This window comes from Pezoporus flaviventris, unplaced genomic scaffold (assembly GCF_033815535.1).
Source record: "Pezoporus flaviventris isolate CSIRO_AGI_PZ_B2104156 unplaced genomic scaffold, CSIRO_AGI_Pfla_v1 ptg000082l, whole genome shotgun sequence".
In the NCBI taxonomy this organism is placed as follows: domain Eukaryota; kingdom Metazoa; phylum Chordata; class Aves; order Psittaciformes; family Psittacidae; genus Pezoporus; species Pezoporus flaviventris.
In genome coordinates this window covers 2,220,835-2,240,952 of record NW_026892630.1, presented here as the reverse complement: position 1 = coordinate 2,240,952, position 20,118 = coordinate 2,220,835, and the positions used below count along the sequence as shown (strand labels likewise).

General features: G+C 41.1%; 1 protein-coding gene across 1 annotated transcript in view; it reads left to right on the top strand.

Moving 5' to 3' along the window:
• CDYL2 (chromodomain Y like 2) overlaps positions 1-20,118 on the top strand; it is a 63,789-nt gene that overhangs the window by 19,151 nt on the left and 24,520 nt on the right. Inside the window, exon 2 of the mRNA XM_061475061.1 lies at positions 15,863-16,451. Coding sequence (XP_061331045.1) covers positions 15,863-16,451 — 589 coding nt within the window. The remainder of the gene's footprint in view (positions 1-15,862; positions 16,452-20,118) is intronic.

Here is a 20,118-nt window from a genome sequence, read left to right as displayed (position 1 = left end):
CAACAAGGCAGAAATTGTAAAGATCATGTAGCATATGGTACTGCATGTGTTGTATTTGCCCTGTTCTGCATAGTGCATATTCTGAATACTGCATGTGACATTCAACAGCCAAGGGCAAGGTCTTTTCCAGAATAACACCGAATTTTTATACTGCAAAACTAACATCTTTGTCTTCGGGGCACATTAAGCAATCATTAGCACTTATCTGGAAGACACTGTAAACCAAATTTTGTGATTAACATATTCTGACCATTTCATTTTAAGAACAAGTAAAACATTATGGCGCACTACATATTAAAGGAAAGTGCTCACTGCTCTAAGCTCCACATGTTAGGCTGTTAAATAATAATGATCATTAGTATCTATTTAGTAGGATAGATTTGCATGGTGCTTTGTAACTATGAAAATAATATTTCAGGGTAGCGGTTGGGGAACTACACACTCTCTAGGGAAATTCTCTGATTATTTAAAGACAGACTGTCAGTTTGTTTAAATCCTTCTTCCAAGACCACCTGAAGTTTCTTACTTCCTTGGAATTAAACTAAAAACTTTAACCACGTGCATACCATCTTGAAATCTTCAGAACATCAGAACATAAATTACTTCCTTCTTACCTTTCGTCTGCAAATCTAGTTGCATTCTAGATACTTCATCAAGCTTAGTCAATATCCCTAAAAGTACCTCAAAGGGATGAGGTTTATGTTCCTTTATGAGGCTACAGCTGGCAAGCATAATAAAAGCAATACTAATATTAGTATTTCTGTTGAAGTGGTAAGAATATAACACTCCATCCTGTGTGTTACTACTCATTTCTTCATTATTTTTTCTATGTATGACTTTGTGCACAACTGCTCTTTGGAGAAAAAGAAAGGTTTGAGTGTTATCAGAAGTGCTTTATGTCATTCCAGAGCCATCTAATCCAGGTGGATTCTTTCTCCCATCGAAAGGAAATACTGTAGTTATGAGTCTCTTACCCCTCCTAAGTATGCTGTAAAGCTTTTGGTCTTGTCAGGGCATTATGCCGCATGATCTACTACAAAACTGCTAAATACAAGCAGCAACTATCATAAATACTAAGTGCAGATACAGAGCACATGTTAATCTTTGGGGTTTTTTTCCTATTTTTATGTTTTTATATATAGGCTTCAAAACAGATTTGCTTCATCCACATTTTCGTTTTGTACACTGCTGTACAAAGAAATTATTTCAATGCATCTTTCTGCTTTTCAACACCAGGTCTGAAATCACTTTACAGAGGGTGTTCTTTTCAGATAAGGCACATAAACATGAAGAAAATAGCTCAGGTAGTGAGCAGGACTGGAAACAGAAACTCAGACTTCCAAGCTCCATCTAAGCATCCAGTTCTGCAGTGCATCGGTTACTATCTTATCACAAACCAGGATAGATATGAGAACTACAGGTGTTACTAACATGGCTTCCTGTTATCTTCATGGTAAATGAATGGTAGCATCCCTCTTATCCTTGTCTTTAATTCCTTTGTATTGGTTGAAGAGCAAATATAGAGCTGTTATCATGGAACATGTTTTATATTCACACCCTAGCTTAGCACAGTTCTTGTTTTGCTTGTACCATGAATACTGAATATTCATACAAACACTGAAAATACACTGAATAATTACTTCATAATTTATCTCAGTATTAAAAAATGTCCATTTAATGACTAAGAAAACCTTTTTAAGCTTGTGATTGGCTGACCTTGGTCCTCCAACCTATGTCTCCCTTGTACAGCTTAGAGAGTAAATTGTTCTTGTCTTATGACCTGAAAGTCAATAAACCCTGATGGTATCAAGTCAAGGAAAGAAGGAAGTTCAGAGCTGCTGGTGGGAAACTCCCTTCCAGCTGCCTAGTAAACCCAAACTGAGTTTAACTGAGCTATTTCATACACCCACTTCCATAGATTGCATAGAACTCAGTTTTCCAAATGGAGCTACTTCTCCAAGTGGAAAAGAATTAATAAAGAATTAGTAAATTTCTAGTAAATATTGAAGACAAAATTTATGTTTCATAGGACCATAGAATAATGTCAGTTGGAATGGACTTTCAGAGATGTGTGAAAGCCACTTGCTTTAAGCCCCTTACTTAAAGCAGCACCAACTTAGTTGGGTTACTCAGTCAAGTTCTGATCATCTGGAAGGGTGGATGTTCCACAACCTCTCTGGACATCTGTTCTACCATTTGAGTACATGTGTAGTTTGTGCTAGGGATGATGGCAAGGACATCAAAAGATTATCATGGTCTCACTAGAATTGGGAGACTAGTGAGGTGGGATTCATAAGAGTATCTACCAACTTATTAGACATTTGTTAAAACTCCTTTTTGTATTTTTGTAAACCCTTTGCAAGTGAGATCTCAGTAGAAGTAAATCTGACTGTTTCTTATGCTGAAGTGTGAATTTAAGCTCCATGAATAAAGTGTCAGGAAAACAGTATGGGTGTTGGAGCACCAGTATATGTTGGTCTCTGCACTAACCCTCAATTAATAACAAGCAGCAGCTGCAGCTTTCCAGGGCTTCAGTTTGTGACTGGCATAGTGCCATGGAGAGAACACACTAGCCTAATCCCAGTGACACAAATGTAGGGAATTAATCTCAGAAACCCTACATTTATAAGAGAGCTATACCTCATTCTACAGAGGCACATGGAACAAAGCCCTTTGCCACATCATTGCTGTAAATGCATCCAGGAGCAGCTGAGGTATTAATACAACCGCCAAGTTAGGAATCTGACTAACAAATACATGGAAAATTTCCTCAGTAATATATTCACTATTTACATATTCAATCCTGCTTCAAGCACAGACATATCTAAATGGTTCCTTAGCTTCATCAGAGCTCCAGTCTCACCCTGATTGGTCTGCATCATCAACAGAAAGAGAAGATAGCCATCAGCACATGCCTCCCCAGTAACCCTCTGAGTGATATGGCAGGAGTTTTAAGCAGGATAGCAGGATCAGTAGCTCTCCACCAGAGAAAGCCCAGTAGTGTTCCTAGGACCTCTCTGAAAGGAGTAATGAATTCCACTCTATAGCAACCCTACAGCTGGAAGTACTGCCAACACTTGGCTGAAACACTGTCAGCAGGAATAGTAGCGATCTAAAAGAGCTCCAGACTCATCAATTAACACTTCCTTACCTTGTGTGAATTACCAAGGCTGAAAAAGGACCCGCTGAGGTCAAGGAATGGTGACCATCTGTGGCCAAAGACATCTTTCAAGAGGACCCAGGGCCTGAGGACAGCAGGAGGATAACCTGTGATTGTCCTCTCCATAGCATATCACTCTGATAGCAACTCCCAGAGGACTTTGCCATAGCCAGAGGAGTTCATGGTAGCACATGGCCAGAGCCTGCCATGCAATGTGGTGTAGTCTGTCTGACTCACTGCAGGCATTTGTACAAGCACAGATATGTTAGTGCCTTTCATCTGCACTGTAAGCAGTCTTCCTCACAGAGAGTCCATCTGATTGTTCCAAAACGCTCTCTTAGGTGAAATCAGTGAATATGTTTTTCATGCCTTTGCATCCCTATGCTTAAAGCACTGCCCCCTCTTTTTAAATGCAAATTTCTAACTAGCTGCACTCTCAGATTTAAAATTTATCCATCTGATGAATGCTGACAGCTTTCGTAGCTGTATTTGCTACTCCCTTGTCCTGGTTTAAACCCAGTCAGGTAATTTGTTCGCTCACTTCCCCCCCTTTTCTTGCCCTCCCCCTGCTCTCGGAGGGACGGAGAGGAGAATCGAAAAGAATGCAACTCCCACGGGTTGAGATAAGAACAGTTTAGTAACTAAGGTATAACACAAATCACTGCTGCTACCACCAATGATAATGATGATAAAGGAAATAACAAGGGAAGAGAATACATCATCTCACCACCAGCCGACCGATAACTCGCCCCCCCCGGCCCGACCAAGCTCTGACCGATACCTCCTCCAACCCTGCAGTCTCTCAGCCCTTCTGGCTAACTCCCAGTTACATCCTGGGCGTGACGTGCTGTGGTATGGAATACCTCTTTGGTCAGTTTGGGTCAGGTGTCCTGTCTCTGCTTCCCCCTGGCTTCCCCTCCTCCCTGGCAGAGCATGAGGCTCACAAAGTCCTTGGCCAAACCAAAACATCGCTATCAGCTCTGTTCCCAGGCCGAAAGTCAAAACACTGCACTGCACCAGCTACCAAGAAGGAGAAACATGACTGCTACTGCTGAACCCAGGACATTATCCACCCCTTATTCCATACCATTCACGTCATGCTCAGATCCCACATTTTCAATATACCATCACTCTTATCTTAGTGCATGGACCAGTCCCTATAAAGCTGCTGCGTCCATCTGGTCCATGATGCCAGGCTCCATCTCTTGTAACAGTCTTTCAGAGCAGGAGAGACTGTGTGCAGTGTTCACACTCGTGAATAACCTGGGCAATAGCGTCCATTGCTAAGTCCACCCCTCGATCATGAGTCCATCTCTATGTTGCATCTCTGCTCTGATGGCCTGAAGTGCCATGGGCCCACCAGGCTTAAAATAATTCACTGTCCCCTTCAGCAGTTTCTGCAGCTTGTTGCTGGGGACTCCATACAGCTGCCTTCCATCTCCGACGCTTCCAAAGCACTGGAGGGGCCCAGTGGACTAGATACTTGCCCATACTGTCCCACACACCCTGCCACTCATGACTGTCCAGCTTTGGGGAAAATCTCTTGGTCCCCCCATATTGTTGTCTAACCCCAGACAAGACCCAAACCTGACTCTGCTTAACTTTTGAGATCAGACAAAATGGTTGTGGGTAGAACACAGCCTGTGTGTGTGCCAACATGCTGATCCCCATCACAATCAGCAGGCAGGTCCCAAGGATACCCAAAGGCCATTCAAAACCTTCAGAACTCTCAGTTGATGCTGCTGTGCTTGTCACTGGGGCTGGTGTAGCTGCTGTGCTTGCCGGCTCTCCCACCACCGGCTTCTCTTTTCCTGAGTCCAGCTCTTCCTCCTCTGCCTTGCTGGGAAATGCTGCGTGGTCTCCTGCATCCTCCTGGGGCTCGGCGGGCGGCTTCCGGGGAATGCTCTCGGCCGTCGCGGGGCTGGGCTCCTCCGCGGGGCTCGGCTCCTCCGCGGGGCTCGGCTCTTCCGCGGGGCTCGGCTCCTCCACCGCCTTCTCCCGCTGCTCGGCAGCCGCTTCCTTCTGCTCCTCGACCGCCCTACCTCCTCCACCGGCAGCCGTCCTTTCGCGGCCTCCGGCCCCGCTCCCGCCGCCGCTCGGTCCCCGGGGCCGCTCTCCCGGGCCGGTTCGGCTGCCGCCGGCTCCCGGGGCCGCTCCCCCTCGGCTCCCCGCAGCCTCGCGAAGATGGAGAGTAGGGTGAGGGCCAGGACGGTGAAGAGCAGCCGGACGGCCAGGTACAAGTCCACGGCCACGTCCGTCCCGCCCTGCTGCTGGAGCCCACCCGTGTTACAAGCCATTGCCATAAAGCACAGTGAGACAAGAACCTTAGCCCAGGCCCCACACTTGATAAACACTATCACAGCAAATACCGGCTCTACATAAGTTACAACGGTCTGAAGCTGTGAGATCAACAAGAACAACTCTGAGAGCCAATAAATCAGCATTGTGACGAGTGACTATTAATCCGGTCAGATCTGTCATTATCTCAACCCTTCGTGCCCCACGTTGGGCGCCAAAAAGAACTGTCCTGGTTTAAACCCAGTCAGGTAATTCGTTCGCTCACTTCCCCCCCTTTTCTTGCCCTCCCCCTGCTCTCGGAGGGACGGAGAGGAGAATCGAAAAGAATGAACTCCCACGGGTTGAGATAAGAACAGTTTAGTAACTAAGGTATAACACAAATCACTACTGCTACCACCAATGATAATGATGATAAAGGAAATAACAAGGGAAGAGAATACATCATCTCACCACCAGCCGACCGATAACTCGCCCCCCCCCAGCCCGACCAAGCTCTGACCGATACCTCCTCCAACCCTGCAGTCTCTCAGCCCTTCCGGCTAACTCCCAGTTACATCCTGGGCGTGACGTGCTGTGGTATGGAATAGCTCTTTGGTCAGTTTGGGTCAGGTGTCCTGTCTCTGATTCCTCCCAGCTTCCCCTCCTCCCTGGCAGAGCATGAGGCTCACAAAGTCCTTGGCCAAACCAAAACATCGCTATCAGTTCTGTTCCCAGGCCAAAAGTCAAAACACTGCACTGCACCAGCTACCAAGAAGGAGAAACATGACTGCTACTGCTGAACCCAGGACATCCCTATAAGATAGCCTGTTCCTTCTAGGCACCAGTAGTAAAACCAGTTGGTTTTACACTGGACAGAATTCACATCTTGAACAGAAATTAAATCTGCAGTGAAAAGCAGTAAATAATTGAGGCCAGAACTTGGCTTGCTGACTTTGCTCATCTGAATGCTGTTTCTGAGGGATAATGGTGTATTATTATTCCTTTTTGACAATTACTCCTTCACAGATAATTTTTGAAATGTTATGTGCAGTTTTTCTGTGATGTTGCACTGGTGTCCTGGATACTTCCTTGTAAAAGTCTGTGCTCTCGTCATGCCATTACAGTTGCCTAAAGCATGTTTCTTTATTCCTTTTTTCTGTTCTCCCTTTCCTTTTGGCTCCTTCCTATATGCTGCTATCACATTAACTCAATTTGTGTAACTAAGAAAATGAAGAATCCTACTGAATTCTGAACAAAACCTTTGTGTTTCATGACCTCTCTTGTTATCCCACTACTTTACAAACTGCTACTTCAGCTTTTCACGCAAAGGATTGCCCCTCAACCTTCTATATTGTACAGAATTATCTATTTTTAGCCCTTTCCTTCTAAAACCTATCCCTGCATGGTAGTATTCACAAATTTGACTTTTACTGTCTTTGCTATACGGATGCTCCAAACCAGTTGCCTCCTGTTCTAGCTTGGATAGAGAACATAAAAGGGATATATATGATTGATCCTTCTGACATACCCTTATCCCTGTCAAGCCATTAGTACAACATAGACATAGCTCCTCATTTTCTTCTCAGTGACGAGGAGTGATGACCATCCTCCTTCACATTCAGTAAAGGAACTTATGTCCTGCAAGCTGGGAATTTTTTTTACTTGCTACTCTGATACATATTGGTCACTTCACTTGTTTCTCCCAGTGTACAGCAGCTGGGAAACACATACTGTCATGGGAGATACTGTATACACTGTACCCAAAAATTGTTATCCCCCATCCTGTATCTTGGAGTAACTACCCAATACATGCTCTAATTGTCCATTTTTCCTGTTTTCCAACACAGAGCCTTAATTGTTACCAAGCTATCATTTCAGTATGGGGCATGTTCCTTGCCAGTATCTGCATTACATTGTCCTCTTTCAAAGATCAGTGTAAAATTCACTTCAACAACTTTGGCAAGGAGAGTGTGTTGTACAATGTCCACTTTGACTGACCAGTATCACCCTGTAGCCCCCTCAATATGATGTACCCTCCCAGTGTCCCTTATCTTCACTCTGGCTTTGCAAAGCTAGCATGCTGTCCTCGTCAGTTGTCACACTGCATTGGTAAAACCTCTGACTGGCTGAAGCTCATGCTCCTATTGAAATCCTAAATCCTCAGCACTTGTGGAAACCACAGTATGACAAACAGCTCCCCAAAACCTAGGCTTTCACTTCTTTGTGCGCAAGTTTACCACTTTGCTGTAAAAGAGCTAAGGAGATATTTTCCTACCTATCACACAAGAACATGTGGTTTATTTTATGACAGTCATACCAGTAGCACTTGTAAAGCAGTGAGTCACTGAGCTGTAGTACAGCAGAGTAGTTCAAATATTTATTTATACTAATGTATTATAGCTGAAACTTTGTGTTTTCTTAATGTGGAATCTTCACTTCTGGATAAGCTTTGGGATCGATATAAGTGTTGAAGTCCTGGACTTGAGTTGAATCTGAATGAAGCCCATATTGTGGAGAAAAAGACTGTGTGAACTGTTTGACAGAACACTGAACTGCTAGATCTGAGCAAGGTAAAGGAGAACAAACTGCGAATGAACATAAATAAAACAGCATTAATATTTTTGTAATGATTTCAGGTGCAGCTTTTATGTAAATTAGTAATTGCTTCCAGCATTTCTGGACTTGCTTTAATGTTGGTGAAATTAACTTCAGTGGTAATCGTCTTTTTGTTTTTTAACTACTGCTTACACTTTTCTACATTTGTTTTGGAAACATAAGTATTTTTAACGAATTCCAGGCAGTTTTACTGAAGGAACTGTGATATGTTCACATAAACACTGGTTTGCTTAGAAGTCTCTTCAAGTCCTGCCCCTGGTCCTATAAACTGCTTTTAAAATAAAAGTAAACAACCTCTGGTTTAAATCCTTGTGATTCCTACTTGGATTTTACGGGCATCTAGAGTAAATTGGGAATAACTCTACTGACTTGTAGTACTGTAAAGGAAGCATAGGCAGCATCAGGTCTTTGCTAGGATGTGCTGAACTCTTCTCATAAACACACATATTTCCCATACACATACCCTCAGATGGTATAAAACTGGAGAATCCTGTTGAATTCCTCAGAGAAACATTTGAGGAAGCAGTGAACAGTGTTAGAAAGCTGCGAGCCATACATGTGTCCAAAACAGCCAGCTCTTTGTAGAGCTTAGCAAAATATTTTGTCTTCTTGAATTTAGATTTCTCATTCGTCTTTTACTCATCCGTGCTTATCACAGAAAGACACTGTACAAAAACAGTTCTGCTTAAAGCAAATTTCGTCCATGTCTCAGTGCTCTTAGGTTGGCAGCATACATTAACCATGTGTTAAAATCTCTTCTGAGAGTAAGAGCAGCATTTATTTTTTTACTTTGTTCTTCTGCAAAACAGGTGTCCTGGGTTTAGCAGTAGCAGTCAGTTTTTCTCCTTGGTAGCTGGTGCAGCCCTGGCTTTTGACTTTCAGTCAGTGCTGATAATACCGATGTTTTCAGTTGTTGCTAAGTAATATTTACCCTGACCAAGGACTTTGTGAGGCTCATGCTCTGCCAGGGAGGAGGGGTAGACAGGACACCTGACCCAAGCTAGCCAAAGAGGTATTCCATACCACAGCACGTCATGCCCCGGGGGGGTAACTGGGAGTTACCTGGAAGGACACGGGGTCTTCTGGGTTGGACTCATTTTTCGGTAGGTGGTATCGTATTCTCTTCCCTCGTTATTTTCTCTTATTGTTGTCGTTGGTGGTAAAGGTGGTGATTTGTGTTGTACATTGGTTGCTGGACTGTTCTTGTCTCAGCCCGTGGGAGTTGCATTCTTTCGATTCTCCTCCCCATCCCTCCAGGAGCAGGGAAGGGGAGAGATGAAACAGGTGCTCACTTGTTGGACTGCAAAGGCAAAATTCCTGCTCTTCCTCCATATAAAGAACATTGTCAAGCTTACATTAACGTACTGCTAAATAATATCTTTGGTTTTGTAGTGCACTTTTATTGAACCTTTGAAAACTGTCTTGCTTTCCACATGAAAACCTAAGATATTTTTTACAAAATGATTACATTCAAGACTGAACAGCTATTTGCTGTGCAATCTGTCAACAATAAGCCCAGGCAGAAATATGTTCTGTATCACAAACATACCCAATATGAAAGGGTTTGTATGATGTAATTGCCTACAATGACAGAGACTACACATGTTGGCCAAGAAGTCCCTTCGTGATCCCTTTGTCATCTGTCAATTTTCCAGTCCTTTCTCAAGGGACACTATACAAAAAGGCCCATCTTCCAGTGCAAGCTTCTTGTGTATGTTGTTATTCCTGTTCGCTCAAAACAACACAATGATTGTGGCACTTCCACCACAGGTATTGTTTACACACATCCACTGAAATAGCCTAATAAAATAAAGTGATTTACATTACATCCTTAAGTTTACAGTGGGAGAAGGAAATGGCTTTAACAGACCAGGGGATGTGAGCACTGGAAGTTCTAACCAGGAGAAAGCTGCTATAAACGAAATAAGAGGAGACAAGGGCACAAAAATGGGTTCTGTTAGTAAAGTAAGCAAGAGGGACAGATGGCATCAAGGGAGGAACCACAGCCCTTGTGTGGAGCTGGAGATGTGTCATCAGGGCAGTTTGCAAAAGAGGCAGAAAAGAACAACTGAGAGACCACAGCAGAATTTGTGTTTCAGTGAGACAGTTTCAGAGAAAGGTGGGACTTCCAATAAAAAGGGCGTAAGGTCACTAGAGATGGGAGTCTCCATGGGGTCTGTGGTTGGCTGTTTTTCTGCAAGCTGCATCTGATCTGCAGCTTCATTTGATCTAAATTCATAATAAGGCAAGCTTCTGCCAGAATACCCCTTACATAAAGAGGAAATAGTGTTGCTTGCATAAGGATGCAGTGTGGCTTAGCTTTCAGGTTCTTCAAAATTACCTGGATGCCAGGGAAGGTAAGAAACAGAGCGTATTTAAACAGGTGAAATGGGTCCAGAATAGTCTTAGGAATGTAAAAACACCACTTCCGGTAGCAGTAATTTCTAATCGCTGCATCAGTAGTGTAAAACAGAACTAACTTGCAGTGCACTTCTGGTTTTCTGTATAAGCCTGGACGATTGAATCACATAGCATAAAGCCTCTGCAGCGCTGCTGTCTGTCAGGAGAGGAGGATCAAAGATGCAGGCTTACATCCAAGGAGCAGCAGGAGTTTTCACAGCATTTGTTTGTTATGTCCCAAGTCTTCATATGTGTATGTTGGAGGACACGTATGCCTAACACAGTGGTTTGCAGCCATGATAATATGAGGCTGGTGGACTTTTTCCAGTAGAAACGCAGAGCTCTCAGGATGTTCCTGTTTAACACCCTGTCTGATTCTGAGAAGATTGTCAAAAATCAAAAAATCCATACGCTTAAAAAGGGAAAAGAGGAACTGAATAGAAAGCAGTGTCTTCTTGACATTAAGTGTGTTCACTGAACTTCCTGCTAAGATAGTATTTGATGGCTTGCTTGCAAATTATTTAAATGAGGAGTGTCTTCCCTTTCATTTTTCTGACTAGCTACCACTTTGCTTTCATTTTGACCTACCAGGTAACTCCACAAATTTACTGCTGGGGGGCGTTTCAACACTAGTACATTGATTAGATCTACTCTGGTTTTAAACTGTGGGTCAAGAGTCTGAAGAGAGCATCCATTCCACTGTTACTGTTTTAAAGTGAATGCTGACTGCTTCAGAAAATACGGTGCCATATTTTTTGTACATGTGGAAGAAATGCTTCCTTTACCAGATTTTGAGAAACGAAATACAAATATGAGAGAAACACAGATAAGTTACAAATGCAAGCAAGCAACGGATTTACAACTAGTGAAGTACATTATTTCTTCCAGTGAAGGTAACAAAAAGGAAGAAGTTAGGGCACTAATGAATTTTTTTAAAGACAAATGTTGAATCATATGGCCTTATCTCAGGAAATCTTGCTGCCTTTTTTGCCTTGGCACTCTCTTCAGATACCCTTCCAGCACCCTGAGGCACAACATGAGACAAAGACCATCAATGAAAAAAACACATAAAACAGTACAAGTCCTGTAATTTATAGTAATGAAAAGCAGTTTTTCTAGTCTATGTCATGAAGTTGGTCTGCTGCTCTGTACAGTGCACTAAGAGACACCATCCGAGCATCACAGGTTACAGTTTAAATTGTTTACATAGATGCACATGGCAAGAAGAGATGACATGTACTTACTATGGAAGTCATTAAGTAGATACACAGTCTTCCAAACCTTTCTGGAAGTTCACTATCTCCTCGAAGGTATTTTCTGAGCATAAGGATTTTTATTTATGCTCTTTAGAGCTGTGGTCGGTGAAATAAGTATACTCTGCTTTGACTTTGCAGTTATATCTGAGAAATAATTGAATAGGACTTACCCTTTTTTAACTTAGCCCAGGTTTCTTTCCTTAGAAATGGACAATAACACTGTGGTGGTAAATTAGTGATTTTGACCCTGAATATTGTGAATATTCCTGTGAAGGAAGATGTGTGTGTGTTGTACTCTGCATATAAAAGCACAAGACTAAGTTTTGGATGAGTGCATATTTATACTTAAGTTATTAGGAGATTTGTTTCACATTAAGTTTTAATACCTTTTTTAAAAAAAAAGACTTGTATTACAATTTTCACCCCAGTTCGTGCAGCTGTGTATAAAGCTAGGTTTAAAGCTAGTTGGAAGATGAAAAATGTGTTCCAAATGCATTTGCACAGATGCCATGGTCTTGTTCTATTTGTTCTCTTTAAACATATTTATATGGTAACTTATCAGCACCTTAACTCATCCAGAATTAACCAGGAGGGGCAGGGAGAGAGAGAGAATCCAGGCAAGTAATGGTATCTGTCAATCCTAGCACTTTTTTAACAGTGATCCCCCTGCAAATTTTGTTTGCAGTAATTTCACTTTTATTAAATGCAGCTACTTAGTTTTCCAAACCAAATACAGTGAATTCAAGGATTTGGCAAACTGCAACTACCAAGGTCCCTTTTGGGAAGATGTTATTCAGTTCTCATTAAAGGCAGAACTGAGGGGGGAAATGGAAAGTCAGACACTGAAACCATAGATGTTTTCTGCATGTTCTCAGAACCGTCTATTCCTTATTCTAGGGAGGGAATAAAGTATTTTCTGTTAATCAGTAGCTGTCATAGGATTTTTCTCATTAGGAAAACTCATGAATTTGTGTAACCTTAAGTAAATGCAGAAGGATTATTACTTTGTGTATACTACTTGTTAAATGCACATCATTAGAAAAGCAAATTAATGATGTTTATTATTAACGTGGACTGTGAGTAGAAGGAAAATGGGACAGACAATATCAGGTGTGGATAGAACCCTGATATTTATGCCAACACTGAAGCATTTCACTGCATGCAGTGAAGGAGCACAGTGGCACTTTGAAGGGGATAAATATCAGTGAAGAACTTAAACCCTCAAGAAAGAAAAGGGACCATGTTGAGAGGTCAAGAATCTTTGATGCTACCCTCAAATGCATTCAGTAATGAACAACGAGGCGGTAATGAGGATGAGGCAAATACCTACTCAGCTTCTTTTTGCATCATTAGTCAAGCCAGTGGGTATGATGGAACAAAAAAACTCAAGGAAAATAACCAGTTTTGGATCAACCCACATTTCTTTTTTGTTTTCTGCTGAGCAGAACAATAAACTGAAAAGAGGGTTGACCAGAAATAAAACATTTTGTTTTGTTTATTTAGTCCCTCTTTATTTTAGTTTTGTTAGTTAAATTTGAAGTGAAACATTGATAGTTTTGTTCTGGAAATGCTGTAATAAAATGCTTAGTCTTTCCCAAATATATTTGCTTTCCAAATGCATTTCTGAAACCATTTATTAAATTTTACACAACTTCATAAATACTTTTATTCTCCCTTTATGATGTGTTGAACTGATTAATCACAGTGTCCATTGCCAGTATTTTGTTTCCCAGGAACAAAGACCACTCATGTTTTCTCCTTTTTTTTCTCTTAATTGAAATGCATAATGCCTCAGCACCAAAATACTTGAGTGTTTTCCATATTAAAAAATTGCTCTCCATAGAACCTCTTGCCTTCGCTTTTCCTCCTTGTAGTAGAGCGATAATATGAAAATAAGAAATCAGTATAGTTAAAGATGCTTGCATGAGTGAAAAAAAAAAAAGTGATGCTGAAGAGATGGTTTTTGTGTGTGATTCTGGAATGTCAAGGTATTTGTCCTTTCTGAGGCTCTTCCTTCAGTGAGCAAGTGGGGGAATGCAACTGTTGTAATCCCTCAAGAGAAAGACAAGTTACTCTGAGGTAGCACCAACCCAATGCAGAGATGATTTTCCATCTCCAAACTTCTGATTTAAAAGAGAAGGGGAATGCATGTATTGTTCAGCTAGTATAGAAAGAATAGCACTAACCCTCATTCTCTGTAGTAATGACAGCTGTGGTCTACTGAGCTTAGCAGCAATTTAATGTTTTCCCCAGAACATACATTTATGTGTTTTGCTCCTTGGTATAGTGAGCTGGAGTAATTAAAATAACAATTCCACAGACAACCCACAGGCCACTACAGAGTTCCGCAGTTCAATGTACAGTCTTTATAGTTAGTCCCCTGTAGGAGGATGAGAAGTATTTCAAAACCAGGGATCGTTTGGACAGTTGCTCCCTGTAAAGTCAGCAAGCTCATACTAAGTCTGTTAGTTGATAGTTGAAAGCCACACGTCCCAAATGAGGACAAAAAAAATGACAGTTGTTTTTTTGGTGAGGACTTTTCCCTCTTTTCAGACAAATGATCTCAAGCTTGCCTGGACTGAACTTCAGTGAATTGCTTTGCCACACTGAGCAATTCTGAAGGGGACTGTGCTAAATTCAGAGTAAAAAGGAAGCTGTCCACTATGACTCAGACACAGATATCTTAGCACAGTTCCCATGTAAATGAATTTAGATAGAAGTGTAACGTTTAGTTGCTAATTACATTTAGCCTCCTTTGGGGAACCCACCAAGATGTCTATGAATGTATAGCTCCAGCCAGTGAACAGACAGAATTAATCCATTGGTTTGCTCTAACAGGGGACCTGAAAAGAGCAATTACTTACACTACCATGATTGCCCTTCCTCAAGGTTAAATTCTCTGAACACATTCCACTGTTGTTCTTCCCATGAGGTGATTTTTCTTTGAAGAGTAGTGAAAGCTATTACATTTACTATCCACTTACTTATTTTTCTAAATTAACAATAGTGCTTTTGGTTAATGATAATGATTTTTTTCATTATTAGTGGCATCTTTATCCCTTATAAGCCGCATCTTAAAAAAATACAGAATTTGAAAGTTAAACTTAGGAGAGACATCAAAGGTCATTGCTCATCATAACCTGTTTTTCCAGCAGTGACTCTTCGTGACAGATGTTTGTCTAACAAAAACTGTTTGTTCTAAAACCCCTGTATATCTTCCCCATGTTACCTGTTCTCATGCTTATTCTTAGTGCCATTAAAATATTTTTCCTAATGTCTTGATCTAAGTTTCAGTTGATGCCACTTAAACCCATGACTTGCTGTCCACTGAGTGTGCTTGGGTTTTCATATGCAGTCTCCCTGTAGTTGAGATTTTGCCAGTGCAGAGATGGCACAAACATTTCTTCAATTGTACAGGGCGTTTTCCACAGTAGGATGATATTGTTAATTCACATTCAGCTTGCAGTGCCAATATAGCCCCTTATCCTTTTGTCGCAGAAATGTTCCTTAAATTGATATTTCTCTAGCATAGGTTCTTGAAATTGATTACTTCTATAAAGAATCCTGCCTTTATGCCTTTTATTTGCCTTTTTTTTTCTTTTAAATTGGTGCACTCAGAAATTCTGTTGATTTACTCAAATATTGCACTCATAAAAAATTAGTACAGAGATGTTTATAAGGACATAATGCATGTATGGATTCAGGAGAGTTATCGGTAACTCGCAATATAGCAAAAGATGCTTGCTTTAGCTCTTCCAAATAAGAGGTAGCTTAATAGTCTCATTTTACAACCAGATTTACAAAGAAATCATGCTTTCATAAATGATCTTCTGTCTCTCTTCACATTGTGGCTATTGCAGGCTCCCAGATTAGGTTTGATCAGGTGCTTTATGTCTCTCCTTAATGCTTTCAGAAGGGGATATGGCTTCGCTGTCAAAATACCACTGCGGCTACTGCATTCCTCTCTTGTATTGCGAGGTCTGTTGTTGGGAGTTTCTGTTGAACATAAACATGCAACGCAGATTCCTAAACGTTGTGTTAAGCAGTTTACACACCAAGAGAGTTCTCATCAGCAGTCAGCTGCAGAAGAGCACCATTTATGTGTCCAGACTATTTTTATTTCTAATAACATCCTTTTGTATTTTTCTTTTAGGTAGAGAGGATTGTAGACAAAAGGAAGAACAAGAAGGGCAAATGGGAGTATCTCATCAGGTGGAAAGGCTACGGAAGCAATGAAGACACCTGGGAACCTGAACATCATCTACTACATTGTGAGGAATTTATTGATGAGTTCAATGGACTACATGTTTCTAGAGAAAAGCGATCAAGACATGGGAAACAGGCTCCTAAGTTTTTACGGGAAAGCCGAGGGTCATCTCTTGAGAAAGTATCACATAGACCACCTGAAACTGGGAAGTCTAAAGGGTCAACACACAAAAGGAAGAGAATTAACCCATCTCTTCAAAAACAGAAAAGGGGATACACAGCAAAGCCACCATCTGCTAATGATAGGGCTGCTAAAACTGTGACTTACCGAACTACTCCCAGCGGTTTACAGATTATGCCACTGAAAAAGCCACATAGTGGTCTGCAGAATGGAGATGGTAGTCATGAAAAGGATTCTAGACATTTTGGGAATGGCTCACAACAGCAAAACGCAGATTTAAATGAACATGAAGGAGAACAAAACTTGGCCAGCGTGTTGGAAGTTAGTAACGATTCACCTGTTGTGAATGGAATTGGTATGTGATTTAAACAACTACAGTCTTAGGGGCGGGGGGTGTTAATTGCAGCAACTGCAAATAGAGATCCCACTTGTGGAAAAATCTTGTCATGCTACGCAAGTGGTATGGTGAGAAGCATATAAGCAAGTGTCACACTCTTTCCCTATGTATTACACCATTTTTTACCAGTTTCCTTCTCTCCTTCCGTTTCCCATGGAGTGACACGAAGCAGATTGGGCTTCATTATGTGCTTTTGAAGTAGAAAGTCCTTTTGGGGAAATGATGACAAGGCACTGAGTAGGAATGATGACTGAGGTATGTATAATACTGCAGCTGGGTTTCTCTATCACCAGGTAACAAATTACTTCTCAGTTATGTGTGCTCAGACACATTGGTCTCCAAAGATCAGGATTATTTTAGAAACAGAATTAATATCACTCTTCCTAAAGTATCCTCTGGTAAGTGTGGATGAGTAACATTCAAGTTCTTCAGTATTAGTGCTCCTCATATTCAAGAGTACTTAGAACTGCCAGATTCTTGTCTCTGACAGTGACTAGATATATCAGAAGTCACATTCATACTTTGTGGGAACATACAAAAAAAATGAAGGGAATGAGAAGAAATGGGAGAAATTTCTTTCTAATCGTCATGGTTCCTGATTGTCTTAGTTCTTAAGGAATAAAGGTTTATGTTCTCTATAAATACTACTCAGCTTAATGCAGCTTCTCATTATCTATATGTGTCCAATCTTTTTTTCTTTTTCTTTTCTTTTTTTTTAATTCTACCAAATTTAAAGCCTCCAGGAGTTAAGACAATGAGATGCACATTTTATTTGATCAGTTTCTTGGGTCTGGGGGGTTGTTTGGGGTTTTTTGACCTTTGTTTTCATTGTATAAGCTCTTGTCCTTATACAAAGGGATAAAGTGGATGATGTCCTATCAGTCAGTAGGCAGCCCCAGCCTTTTTAGCCTGCCTACCATGTGGAGGTCTTTCCAGGTTCCTGGTAGTTTTCAGTATCCCTTTGTGCCTTTGGTGTGTGGAGGGTTCTTTTAATACCTTTAAAAAACAGCAGGAGCTGTACCAAATGATTTCCTACTGCTTACTGATACAGTGGCGATTCAGCCTTTTGAGGATTTTTTTTTTTTCTGCTGTTACACACTGCATAAAGGTTTCCATTGAATGATACACAGTAGCTCTGACACTTTTTTTCCTTGCTGGTTACAGTTAATTTAGAACCCAGCTGTATGTATGATTCTTTTCATTATGCATTTAATCTGCTTTACTGTTGCTAATTCACCTTTTCCTTATGACTCAGTGAAGCTCTTCAAAATCTTTCCTAGTTTTTACTCTACTGAATTTGTATTCCTTTCAAATTTTCCTCTCATACTTCTCTTCCCAGTTCATCAATATATGTATTAAATAATCCTTCTGCAGGTCCTTGGGGCAGCCAACTACTAATCATTTGACCTGATGAAAAGTAAGCATTTGTTCCAATTATTTATTTTTATTAGCCACTTTCTGTGGCCCATGATAGCGCTCGTTTCCCTGACAGCTTCTTGTGAATTGCCCTGCCAAAAACTCCAAAAGTCAACTTAAATTATATCACTCCAATTTCCATTTTCCACCCTACTGGCAACCTAGCAAATGCTGCTTGATTTGCGAAGTAGAACTGGCCTTGCATGGTCTTACTTGCGACATCCTGTGACTACTGGGATGTTTCAAACCAGACGTCAAATACCTTGTTAAGACTCCCAAGACAGCAAAATGTGTAGTCAGCTTTAAATGCAGAAGTAGCCCTGATGATGTCTATGACACTTAAATTTAAGAGTGCAAGCTTTTATATTTTGGTGAGTTTGAGCTCATACAAGACTGCTTAAATAGCTACCTGCTTCTTTAAAAAGACTTGCATATCTAATTACAGATGTGTGTAAGGTTATTTTTCTTTGCTTTCTTACTGTTTCTAATGAAGATTTTTAAATAATTTGTTTTGTGTTACTCATCATGGAAGTTCTAATATAAAATGCATCTTTAAAATGCATTAATTGCCATATTTTATAATCTTTTTTTTTTTTCTTAATGAAGGACTTGAGGGGCACAAAAAACCATAAGGTGAAATGAGCCTTTCATTTGTCCCCAGAAGAGCTCACAAATGGCATCCACCAGCCCTTGTTTGAATAAGCTCTGTAAGACTGCTCTAATTCATCAGAAGACCGCTTTAACTAAGCAGCCAGGTGTTCTGCCAGGCACAGAGACATGTTTCTGGCCTAACAGCTGATATATGCACCTCCTCTAAAACATTTCTTTATGGTGGCTTTTGCATTCTCCAAATCCATCACATCTCTTTTGTATTCTGCTCTCCTTTCTCCCTTGCATTCTGGCCTCCCTGTAGGCAATAGCAAGAGATCTTTAAATCCCTACCTGCTTCTCATCTGAAAAGCCTATACTCAGCAGCACTCCCAAGGTCAGAAGTCCCTGTAGTCCTGCTTTGTGATACCCAGCATGTGCATAGTGGGGAAAACTACAAAGAGGAGAGATGAGACTGCCAAAGGAAGAGCAGGCAGAAACTGGTGAGGAAGGGTCAAAATCAAAATACTGGGGTTTTTCCTAAAATTGTCCTACAAATTTGAGAGAAGTAACATTTTCTTATACAGGGTTTTGCATCATTTGAAATGTCAAATTGAAGAAACTTGCACTACTCTTCAACAAGCCCAACAGTTTACTGAATTCCCTCAGTATTCACACTCCAAAGGAATGTGAATAGTGAGCACAGAAGATGCCACTGTGATTCTGCCACGTGTCCTGTTAGTATCACAGACTCATTGTCATCAGGATAGATGTCACACTAGAAGCGGTCTGAAATTTTACACATGACAAATGAAGAAAGTTTCAGAGGAAAGTGCCGATTTGTTGAATAACAGAAGGTTTTTCCAAACGTTTTGAGTTTCAAAACTTTCTCCAAATCCAAGCCAGTGTCCCAAAGCTTCGTCCCTTGAGAGCAGGAGCAGTGTGGCAGTCTGCTTGGCAGGACTCCCGCACTTCGCTCTGAGGCAGCCAGCTATGCCAGAGGTTTCAGGCAGTCTGCCACAGAGTCTGGAACTCGAAAGCCTGGCATGCACCATCAGTGCTTCCAGGGCACTATATGTAGAACAAAGAGAGAGCCTGGAGGACCTGGGTTTGACTACCAGAAGCTGTGGCTCCCAGGCAGCCCCAGGCAGAATGTGAGGAAGCAGACATTTGTGTCAGCTTTGAGATTGCCTGTAAGGAGCCCAAGTGAATGTCAGACTCACTTCACAGCTGTGTGTAAGAGTGCACAGAAAATGCATATAGGAATTTTAAGATGAAGCCTAGATTTGGAAAACAAAAATACCTCACAGTTTGAAAACCCAGCTGTAGGCCCAGCTCTGCTGCCAGTGTTGTATTAATCGTAATTAATAATTTATAAACTATAACTAATCAAAATACATCTGTTTTGTTTGTGGTATGCCAGTTCTGTTGAAACAAACAGTAGCTATTTGAAAACTAGTTTTTGACAATTTTTTGAATGGACTTCCACCAGTCTGTGCTTGGTTTTGCATATATATCCACTTGGGTACAAGTGTTTCCTCCTAAACCTTTAGATAAAACTCTCACCAGTAAGCTGTTTACCCCATAAAGATGAATGTATACCTACAGATGTATGCACAAA